Source organism: Lissotriton vulgaris, chromosome 6 (assembly GCF_964263255.1).
Source record: "Lissotriton vulgaris chromosome 6, aLisVul1.2, whole genome shotgun sequence".
In the NCBI taxonomy this organism is placed as follows: Eukaryota; Metazoa; Chordata; class Amphibia; order Caudata; family Salamandridae; genus Lissotriton; species Lissotriton vulgaris.
The window spans coordinates 1,859,411,390-1,859,423,647 of NC_141694.1; the positions used below are offsets into that span (position 1 = coordinate 1,859,411,390).

Below are 12,258 nucleotides of genomic sequence, written 5' to 3' on the forward strand. Positions count from 1 at the left end.
CACCTCTGCAGCTATCCTTGACCTATTACTCCCTCTCAGCTGCAACTTCATATGATGAGACAGAGCAAGTGGGCAATGTGGAGGTATTCCCTGTATATACAGCAACAATCTAGCAGTCAAACAACCACAATATGCTGCTCTTTCATCATGGAAGTACCTATGCATTGAGATTGTATGTAACAACAGGCAAGTATTCAAAATTCACATGCAGGTCTTTACGGCACCCAGATTTTACTCTGATATTTTAACCTCCACTGGAATGACACAAATGACCCTTCAGTAAATAGCCTTAAAACCTTCCTAATGGACCCCAATCTAATCCAAATATGCAATAGTCCTAATTACTTCAAGGAAGCAACCTTAGATCTAATCATTGTTACGTCCAACTCCATTCAACTTGAATCTATCGTCCCTTGCAACTGGACAGAACACCACTGCATTACCTTCCTCATCACAGAATCTGTGAGAACTGATAAAGTGCAGATGAATTAAATGAAACACTGGCAAAGAAGCCTGTGGAACATTAACCGGAATGATCTGACATCGCTCACTAATAACATTTTGCCCCCTCCTGTGGATATGTCTGATGTCTATGGCCTCACAGAACACTAAAACTAATCCATGATGAACATTTTAGACTCGACTGCCCCTTTACAGCTAAAAAAGACAAAATCTGCGACTAGTGGAAAGATTGTGGAGAGCCTCTCAGTCCCTCAAACATCTCAAACATCTGAGATCATTAAGGAACATCTATAACAAAGCATTAGATTTTCTTAGGATAATTACTTCAGAAACAATTTGCATGTGCTAAAAATCAACCCAAAAAATAGTTTGGACTTGTCATTCTTTAATCAAATAGCCAATTTAACCTCTCCCCAGTAGGATCTTGTCCGCAGCCGAACTGCAAGGATTTTGCTGCCTTCTTCTTTGAAAAGACAACAACAAGGATGCATGATGATCTGCAGACTGCAATGGATCACCTGCGGATCTTACCACCTATTAGCCTCCACCCTCCTCAATCTGTGGTGCCCCTTCTTGCTCCAGTTCACACCCCCAGGAACAATGCTTCTTGGAGCTTAATCAAACCCTTGAATGAAAACACGATTCTCAAAACTCTTACAGCATTGAGACCATCTACCCACTTTAGTGACCCTTTGCCATCAAATTTGTTTAGTGAGATCAGATCATCCATACTCCCACTATGTGCCAGGATAGTCAGCGCATCACTGCTGCAAGGCTCTATCCCAGATGCCCTAAAGTCTAGACAGGTTACCCATATTCTGAATAAAACTACTGCAGATCACACTGACCTACACAACTTCGTCCCAATTTCCAACATTTCGATTCTGGCGAAGCTTATAGAAAAATGCATCCACTTCTGGCTATGTAACCACATAGTACAATTCCAACTACTAGACCAATTGCAATCCGGTTTTCGTCAGGGTCGCAGCGCTGAATCCGCACTTACCTCACATTGTGAATGATGCACTAAAAATGTTAGATCAGAATGATTCCTGCCTTCTGATCCTCCTCGACCTATCATCAGCTTTCAATACTGTTAAACATCGCTGCTTACTCGACCTTTTGGAAAACAGTATGGGGCTATCAGCGGCCATCCGAAACAGATTCACCTCATTTCTCCACAATAGAATTAAGTTCCTGTCTAAATGCTCACCGATCAATCCAAGGGCACCACAAGGGTCCACACTCTCACCAACTCCTTCAACTTGTTATGCCGATGACACCCAACTGTCCTGAAAGTCTTCTCACCTGAAGATATCAGGTCCCTCAACACAACTCTACTGAAAGCCCAAAATGTCTGACCCTCAATCACCTTAAATGAAATGCTCTTAAAATGGAATTCCCCTTAATGGCCTTACCCAAAGAGTTACCAGCCATTAAAGAATGGATTAATCAGCTCTTAACTGCATACCACACATCATTGACTCCACAAGTTCACTGGATACAATGCTAGATAATAGTTTGAACATGCAGAAGCACACCAGTGCTCTCACTGAAGTAGCGATCTTCCAAATGAACATCTTAAGGAAAATAAAACCTTCCCTCTCACCAATGCCTACAAATTTGCTGTGCAAACTCTTGTGATTTCCAAGCTGGATTATGGAAGCGCAACTCTCTGCGGCCTTCCAAGATCTAAGATGGCTCCACTAAGGGCCTCTCTTAACTCTGCTGCATGGCTCATCAAGGGTTCTAAAAGGAACAACCATATTATGTTGGAGCTAAAATCCCTAAACTGTCTCCTATATGAAGCAAGGATACAGTTAAAAATTGTCAGCACTACCCATAAAGCCTTGCACTTCAACACCCCGTTACACCTCGCACAAAAACTCATGCTATCTGGTGGCTCCAGAGGTGCTCAAAATGCCAGCACCCTACTTCTGAAGCCACAGAAATTCCATTAAAAAACTTACAATCAAGCTTTCTCGGGTATCGGCCCGAGAATTTGGAATTTCCTTACCCCTGAAATCTGGATGAACCTCTCCAAGGCATATTTAAAAAAGAAAGTTAAAGTGCTATTGATGAACAAATGTTTGCCCTAAAACTTCAAGCTCTCGAAGCACTGTATGACTCGCTCTCTTCACCCTTGTTTACTGTTTGACTGTTATGATTGTATTTTGATCTGTGGGTCTGTAGAGAGTTACTGCTTCTTGTACTTTTAGTGTTTTCCTTGTCAATGGATCCTCTTGCACCTATAAAGGGTTATGCTTATTCTGCATCTCCTAATCTCCAGGCCCGCTTCGACATGTTACCCTCACCGTTGTGTATTACCTGACTGTGCTTTGTTCTTTTGGCCTAGACTTAATCCTCCTTGTACCTCTTTCAATTACCCTGTTGTCTTGAACTAAATACCTCCTCTTTCTCGCTCAATTGTGATGCGCTCTCATACCCTCAGGGGTCATGGAGGCGCTATATAAAACTTTAAAAATAAATGAATAGATCCAGCAATGACTCATTCCTCTGTGAGATGCAAGAAAAGAGGGAAACCCCCTTTTGCCACCTCTTCTGTCTTGCAATTCGCAAAGATTCGCAATGAACGCAGTGAGTTGCCATGACAACTGGGACTCATCATGTTCTTTAGTTGATTGTAACAGACACCTTCTCCACTCTGCACCCTACAATATTTTACAAATATATTTGCAGCCCTGTACCATGTTCCTGATCAAAGTAGCGAAAGAAAACATTTGATAGAGTAATCAAAAATTCCTACAATGTAATCTGCACAATTGTTCTGCTGCAGATGCTGAAAATAGGGTTCTTGCTATTTTATCCAAAATGTGTTAATTTATTTAATCTCACTCAGTGTTTTGCCTGGTTGTGCTGAAGATTGTTACAGTGTTTCTTCAGAGTTTGTACATTAGTACATCCATTCTGGGGTTTCCCTCTGCAAAGCCCACTCATTTATTTGAGGTTGGTGTACATTATGGATTGCAGAATGAGTAACAAATCATGTTTGATGTAAACGAAGGACAGTAGATTTTACTAGATATGCTATGGCTTTTATGAATTGAGGTCAATAAAAACTATAATCTTTAAAGAGCTTTATTTCATTTGCGTCACTGTGTTCATCCTTTTTACAAGGTGGACACCTACATGTAGGCATAGCTTCTACATTATTTAATACAATCTTTATGAAACAAGGCCATATAATAGATTAAGGCTTCACTAGAACATTGGAACGTTCTTGATGTTAAATATCAATAACTTTAATAATAATCTAATGAACTTTGTGATCAAAAGTACATTTTTTAATAAAGCTGAATAATTATCCTTGAAGGTATTCTCCAAATATCTGAATCAGTGAGCCCACGGATGACATTTAACACTAAATAAAGCATTATCCCATCATTATTCCAAACTATGAGGCAGTACAAGAGGTGAGCAAAGCATCAATATCCAAGGCACGTCCTTGCTACAAACTAAGAATGTTGACTCTCCTATTGGTGGATGGAGATGGGGAACCTGTGGAACCACCTTCTTCCTGGAATAGGGCATGAGCTTCATTTGAAGATGGATTCAAACTGATGTGGGAGAATCTGGAAGCAGACAAGAACACAATGAGCAAGACACAGTCACAATACGTGCACTGCCAACACACACTGAAAAAAGAGATCCTGAAAACAGCATGCACTATGTGGTTTTGTATATTTCTTTAAGATGTGTCGCAGGTCATATAAACTTTTAACAAATCAAAAATAAAACAATAAATATCAACAGGAATTTTACTAAATATGCAAAAATTAACAGTGTACAACATCACTATCAAATTGAAAACAGATATGTGACTGATCATTTTTCTATAAAGGACCAATTATGGAATATTGATCTGTTTTTAAACACTCCCATGAAGATGCTTATCAAGCCTTGGATTAGCTCCCTCATAGCCCTTTTTAAATTAAGTATCCCCCTTAATTACACTCACTGTGAATGTACAATATCATTTCATTAATTACATGTAATACCACACACTTCAGATCATCCTGCATCTCTTTCAATGCGTGCTGCATTCTACAGCCACATTGGAACAGGGAACCCCCTCAATTAAATGTTTTTGTTCAGAGAGAGGCCCCTTCCTGCACAACAACAATCTCCCCATGACGCAGGCAACTTTGTACCATGGTGCAAGGGATCCTGTGCATAGCAGTAGTTTGTGCACCAGTGCAGGAGGAAGCACAGAGATGCAACATATTGTTGTAAATACGTTGCACACGTGTGCTTTGAAGCTAACGTAGCACGTTATATCTAGATGACTTGCGGCACCTCGCTGCGTTAGTTTCTTATAAATCTGCACACTGATGTTCAGTGCCCGGTAAATGCTTTGAACAAATGTCTTTTATCAGGAAAACTACATTAAAAAGTGAGGGCATTCAACTGCAGATGAATTATAACTTTTCAAGTGTTTTAGGGTTTTAATTTACATTTCAACAAAAGCAGTGCCATGTGACCCATCTGTGCAGGTAGGGTTCATTCATGAGTTCTGCACGTGGTGGGGGATTACAGGGCTATCAGGGGTTACTAGGCTTTCATTTTAACATTTGTAGTTGCTTTGCCTTGGGACCCTTGGAGTGGACTTTGAACTGAATACCACGTACACCTTTTTGTATCTGACTCTCAGGAGAGCGATGCAAAGTGGCCCAAGGCTTCTTCAGGGAGGTAACGAGGGCTAGACACTCACAGCTCAGTAAGGGATCCAAACACCCTTTATAAGTCACTGTGTAGTCTTTGCTTTACTTTTAATAAGAAGAGTACTTCCTTACACATAGTAGCACATATTACACATGAAATCAAAACCATACTACCAGCCTCTTTCTAACCACAGGTTCATTTCTTGATGTTTTTATTGCACTTATCTTTTTTGTGGCACAGAAGCCACATTCTACAGTTGTGGTGAACTTCACACTGGCTGTACCAGTCTGTGTCACTCATGGGAGGTCAGTGAGACTAGGGTTGAGGTTAGCTTGAAAGGCTACAGGGAGTTCCATGGTCTTTGCTCTGGTACACACCAAACATTCAGGCTCAAACCAAAGCCTACCGTCTATCCTTGGGAAGAGGAGCAAGCAGTTCCATTAGAAAGGGAGGAGTAGGCTGGGCAGGTTCAGTCGTTGGAATCAACAGACTGCACAAGGAATTCACATGTTGGCTGTTTAATGTACACCAAAGTCCACGCTCAGACATGTGCTGGTGGCTTCCTATCAGCTGATTGCAGGTGCGTTTTCCCATACCCAGGTGTATGAAATGTTTCCTACACAAGATCTATGTTGCTGTGTAGGTGTTCAAAAGCTCTTGAGACACGGGCAGTGAACAAAGACACAGTAACACGTGCTAATATGTCTGCAACTGCACAATCGACACACACGGTGTGCAGAGCTGAGGCAGCAGAATCTCACCCAGCATCCTCCCAGACAACCTCCAGGTCAGGAGAGGATACTGAGGAGAGCCTCTAGGTATCCTGGGGCTGCCTAAGAGGACGCTACATACAAGAATGCCATTCTGTTTCTGCGCAGCGCCTCAACACGGAGCCCATGCTGGCTGTGCTATAAGAAGACACTGGTAATGCTTCCATAACCATACAGGAATGAACGTTAAAAGTTGAATTAATAAATCTGCTCTAAGGGAAGCTTCCCTGCTTGTTGCTGTCCGCCATCGCACGCCTGCCATGTTGTGACCCCTCCTAGGGGAGGGGCGAGGAGCAGGTGATAGGTGAAGTCGATGGAGTCGTACTGGTCCGTGCCAGGCTGCTGCCTTGTGGGATGAGCTCAGAAACATGGCCCACAGTCCTCCAGAGTCTTGCCAGAAATGTGGTTGATCTTTTGGGTAATGAACCCCAAAAATACCATTCTTAGAAATGTAGAAGTCATTGTCCATTCAGATATTGCAGCCACTTCAACAAGATCATAGAGCAAATATGATTTATTCTATTTTCCGACTGTAGATTTGAGCGATCGCTCTACGATGTGTAGTGACGTCATAACAATCACAGATGGGACTGTGACCCTCCCCCTGCGTAGGCAGAAGGAGCGCTCTCAGAGGCGGAGCCTAACAAAGGGCTTTAATATAAGAGTGTGGGGCTCGTTCGCACCATCTGAGTGGCTGCTTGAGGCACACGACGGCCAATCAGGGGTCTGCGGGAGCTTCTTCCTGAGGTCCCTGCGCGTGACCTGCTCTGTGGTGTGCACATGTGGAGCACCAACCTTCAGGGTTCAAGGAGCTGTTCCCCAAGCAAGCCACACTCCAGGGTAAGCAGGCATGGCAAAGCTGCACTGCAAGGCTGCCTGTGAACCTGCAGACCTGACCACATTTGGACTTAATCTTCTACCAACCTTCACCAAAGTGAATCCTCTTAGCACAGTTCAGTGCATTTTCTCACACTCTCTTGAGCATAAATGATAAACCTTGAAATATGTACTGTGGCCAGTTGTGTAACACGAATAAGAAGTACAAATGTAGGAGCTTCTCGGTAGATGCACACTCAGTGCAGTCAGTTCCATATTCCAGGTATAAGTAGGACAGTATCCTGAATATCATAAGCAGGGCTTTCCACACCTGCAGTGTGATACCTCCCTCCCCTTTCAAGGTCAGGCCGAGCTTGAGATACAAGTCTTGATTTTACACCAACATGATACAAGATTCACCAAGGACACACGCAACACGTACCTGTCACAGGATCCGTGCAGTGGTATCCGCACGGCATGTAGCAGCATTTCTGATCCCCGAGGCAGCCGCCGTCATCCCTGCATGTATCATTATCAGGCGCAAAACATGGAACTCGATCGATTTTCTTACACTTTCCGGGCTTTACGATAACTGTTAAAAAGAAGTTTAGAATTAAATATATAATATCACAAGAACAAAAGCCAGCCCATCTGAATGCCTCACTTCCGCCTTCTGTAGTGAGGGGCGTGGCAGGAATAGGACACTGGCGCGAGGCGTGAGGCAGTGTCTCCTTTGCAAGAGGCGCGAGGAGTACGAACCGGCCTCTGGGAGAGGCGCCGGACGCCAATCTCGGTCTTGATATAAGTTCAGGAGAACACACCAGCAAAGGGATGGGGGGCGGCAGAGAGCGCGCCGGCGGTCACACATGGCATGACCCATGAGCCAGAGAGCTGCCTGCCCCAAATGCCAATGGGATTACTCAGTGGTACCTCGAGTGAGTAAATCCCTTCTGCCCCAACGTCTGCCCCGGTTCTCGACTCCTTGGCAAGCTTCATTGGCTGCCCTCGAGACGCATGCGCAGTTCAGAGCTCTATCAGCCAGATTCATGAAGCCGAAAACGGCTCGCAAAGGGCCAGATTCTGAGAATCTGGCCCTTTGCGAGCGCTATTTTTGCATTTGGGATTCATCATCCCAAATGCAAAAATCGCAATTCTAGAAATCACTAAATTGCGATTAATGGCATTTAAGGAATCTCAATTTGAGATTCCTTAAATGCAATTCATTAACAATTTTAAAATTGCGAATTCGCAATCTGGAGCCGCTATTTACTGCGAAGTCTAACTACGTGGTAAATAGCGAAAACTTAGAAACATACACATTAGTGCATTTTTCTAAGTTGTATGTTACACACACACATGACCTTTGGACATGTGTGTGCGCAACACCAGTGTACATTACCATTTCAGGGGTGCTACAGGTTGTCCTTTGGACACCCTGGCACCCATGAAATTGCGGCACTTTTGCGATTAGCGAATTGCTAATCGCAAATAAGGAATGACTCACCATTCATTCCTATGGGCCTTTAGGCGATTCGCAATTAGCGAATCGCAAATAACTAAGCAGTAGAAATCGCAAAAAATATTGCGATTTCTACATAAATCCTGTTTTGCGAGTCTTTAATAGCGATTCCTTAAAAATCGCTATTAAGGACTCGCAAAACATGACAATGTTGAATCTGGGGGTATGTCTCTTTCATAAGAGTGGAGAAGTGTGGCTCAGGGGTTAGAGGCGGCAGACCCGGAAGCTGAGATCTGCCCTGGACCAGGGTTCAATTCCCCGCCTCGGCGGGTCTTGGGCTAAAAATTCCACGGACTTGATAATTCTCGCTCCGGTGCCTTCTCGACTCACGGGTTCACACTCTGCGACTCTGGGCAATAGCTTGCTTAATCTCCACAAAGGCCCCTCGCGGTGGGATGCCTGGCTTTCACCTTGTGGATACCCTGCCGGGATATCTCACAGGGGAATACCAGGACGGGTTCCCTAAGCAAGCGCCGGGAAACCCACTGCGGGTAGCTGTGTGCTATATAAGCTCAAATACATTACATTTACATTACATTACATTACATAAGACCCTTTCCAAGCAGGCCCCAGTGGGGCTGCCTTGATGCGCCCATACCTGCCTCCTGGCGCCTCACACTCTCAGGCTTGGGCTGGGCCCTTGTACCCGGAGCCAGGATGGGAGTCCGCTCCTTCCGAGTCCTGGCTACGGCCCTGTGGACGCTCTGCCCCTTCAGTTAAGAAAGATCCCAAACCCCTGGAGCTTTCAGAAGCAGTGCAAGGCCTGCTGCGCTCAGTCTAGGCGCCATCTGCGCTTCTCTATGATGCACTGGCAGACTGTATCCTGCTTTGTCACATCTATGATCAGCACCCGGAAGCCCCACTACTGGGCCAGCATGGCATTTTAGAACATAACACCACACACACAACACTACACTACACAACACGACGAAGGAATTAATATAAGCTTTATAAAGCGCGAATTCAGCCCAGGGGTGTCAAAGATTACATAACATTACAAAACATAACATTACATAACATAACATATAACACAACATAACATTACATAACATTACATAACATAACATATAACACAACATAACATTACATAACGTAACATTACATAACATAACATATAACATAACATAACATTACATAACATAACATATAACACAACATAACATTACATTACATAACATTACAAAACATAACATTACATAACATAACATATAACACAACATAACATAACATATCATAACATTACATAACATTACAAAACATAACATTACAAAACATAACATTACATAACATAACATATAACACAACATAACATTACATAACATAACATTACATAACATAACATATAACACAACATAACATTACATAACATAACATTACATAACATAACATATAACACAACATAACATTACATAACATAACATATAACACAACATAACATTACATTACATAACATTACAAAACATAACATTACATAACATAACATATAACACAACATAACATATCATAACATTACATAACATTACATGACATAATATTACATAACATAACATTACATGACATATCATAACATTCCATAAAATTACATAACATAACATTACATAACATAACATATAACACAACATAACATTACATAACATAACATATAACACAACATAACATTACATTACATAACATTACAAAACATAACATTACATAACATAACATATAACACAACATAACATAACATATCATAACATTCCATAACATTACATGACATAACACAACACAACATTACATGACATAACTTAACATAACATTACAAAATAAAACAAAACAAAACATGACATACTAGTATGCAGAAGGCATTGTTATTGTGGTGCCCTCTCTAAGAATGGCAGCCCTGGCACACACCGGAGGCAGCATCAACACTAAGCTCTGGTTCAGTGTGGCAGTAGTGGTGTGTGCAGCGGGTAGAGTTCCTGTGTACCCCAGGTCAGTACGGCTATTTCAATGCACACATCATGAAGTGCTGTCATGGAGCCAGGCACTTAAGACTGAGGTGTCGAGCACAGGGGCCTTGACGGTTAAGTAAGGTAACTCCGATCTACACAACAATATTCTGTTGTCAGAGTAAGCGGTGCCAGTGCTTGTGAGAGCAGTGGGCAGTGTCCCTGTGGTGTCCAGTGTAGGCATGGCACTTCAGCTGGGCACAGTGGCAAGTGTTCCTGTCTGGCCTCTGTTACTGATAGTTATTTTACGGATCACACCAGATTTTCCCAGGTATGACTACATCTCTTCTTGGAGACGTTGTGCCCAATTTACATGCTATCAATTGCCTTTACCTTTAGAAACATTTTGTTTTCATACTTCTTGTAAAAAGCAATTTGTTTGCTTCAAATTCTGAAATAATGTTACAATCCATCAGCTGTGTTCGCACGCCTATCTTCAGTAACATTCTTTCATGCTTTAGATTAGTTTCTGTGTTTACATAATACTCTCAGTTTCTATTCAGCTGAGTTTTTCTCACATGTTTCCTTTTGTCCTCTTTGGGTACCCTTAGACTAGTTTCTTGTTGGCACACCACAATGTTTAAAAGACTTTGGACCACAGTATGAAATCATTTTGCATTCGCAAACTATGCAAATCACAGGCACATGCATCAAAGGATTTTGCGATCGCAAACGGTGCGAAACGCAAAAATCGGCCGTTTGCGATCGCAAAATCTGCTTTTGGAATGCATGAAGGGTGAAGGCCTTCGCAATTTAAGAATTCGCAAATATTTGCGAATTCTCAAATTGCCATTGCATTTAAGGAATCGCATTTTGCGCATGTTGTGTGCACAAATCTTTGTGCACAGATTAATTTCAGGGGTGCAACAGGGTGTCCTTTGCACACCCCTGCACCTTTGAAATCGCATTCTCAATTTGCGATTCGCTAATTGCTAATCGCAAATTGAGAATGTCTTCCCATTCATTCCTATGGGCCTCTAGGCCCATAGGTATGAATGGGGAGGTATTCCTTAATTACGATTCGCAATTTGCGAGTCGCATTTAAGGAATTTTAAGAAATCGCAAATTTTTCAGCGATTTCTTCATGCATAGGCTTTTGCGATTTCTTAATTGCGATTCCTTAAAAATCGCAATTAAGAAATCGCAAAAGCCTACAATGATGCATGTACCTGGGCTGTATTCGACCATCTGTGAATACAAAGTAGCCATAAAAAAAGAAGTATCAAAGGATTTGTATTGGCAATTTTAGGTAACCGCCATATATTGCCATTACTTAAAATTACGACTGCAAATAGGGGATCACAATTTGCCATTCTGTAAGCACATGTCCCAAGCAATTTCTAGATGCAAACTGCATTTAGGAAATGCTATTACCATCAACTCCGAGCTGATTGTGACCGTATGACATTTTGTAAAATGCACGAAAATGCATAACAGGAGACAGTGAATGGGTTGTATTGTATTGTATTGGCATTTATATAGCGCACTACTTACCCGTAGGGTCCCAAGGCGCTTCGACCGCTGCGAAACCCATCCTGGCTTCCCTGAGAGATGGTCCCTGAATGGGTATCTCCAGGCATCCCCGGCGGTCTGGTGGGGCCGTTAGTGAAGATGAGGCAAGCTAATGCCCAGAGTTGCCGAGTGTGATCGCTGATCAGAGTGGGCACCGAGGTGAGAGAATTATCGAGTCCGCTGACCCTGGTCCAGAAACCTGCCGCGCCGGGAATCGAACCCTGGTCCCGGGCCGTCCTCTGCTCTCGGGCCTGCCGCCTCTAACCAGTGAGCCACACTACTTGGGCATGCAGCAATACCTACAGGGACAAATCCAGAGACTAAATGTGCTTGTTTGGTCTTTTTACATGTCTGATAGAACTAAGGTGACTGAATTGTGTCCAATCTCTGGATGTCTGATATTCTGATGATGCAATCTGTTCCACTTGCACAATTTGCACCAGCACATATTAGATGGAGCACCTTGCACGCATGACTCACAACACAGGTGTGCCACAGCTAGCGATCA

General features: G+C 42.7%; 1 protein-coding gene across 1 annotated transcript in view; it reads right to left on the bottom strand.

Moving 5' to 3' along the window:
- Positions 1 to 3,547: 3,547 nt before the first annotated feature.
- LOC147709668 (veswaprin-c-like) overlaps positions 3,548 to 12,258 on the bottom strand; it is a 72,867-nt gene continuing 64,156 nt past the window's right edge. The window contains exons 3-4 of the mRNA XM_086925527.1: positions 7,174 to 7,323; positions 3,548 to 4,055 (exon numbers count right to left, since the gene is read on the bottom strand). Coding sequence (XP_086781653.1) covers positions 4,036 to 4,055; positions 7,174 to 7,323 — 170 coding nt within the window. The 3' untranslated portion in view covers positions 3,548 to 4,035. The remainder of the gene's footprint in view (positions 4,056 to 7,173; positions 7,324 to 12,258) is intronic.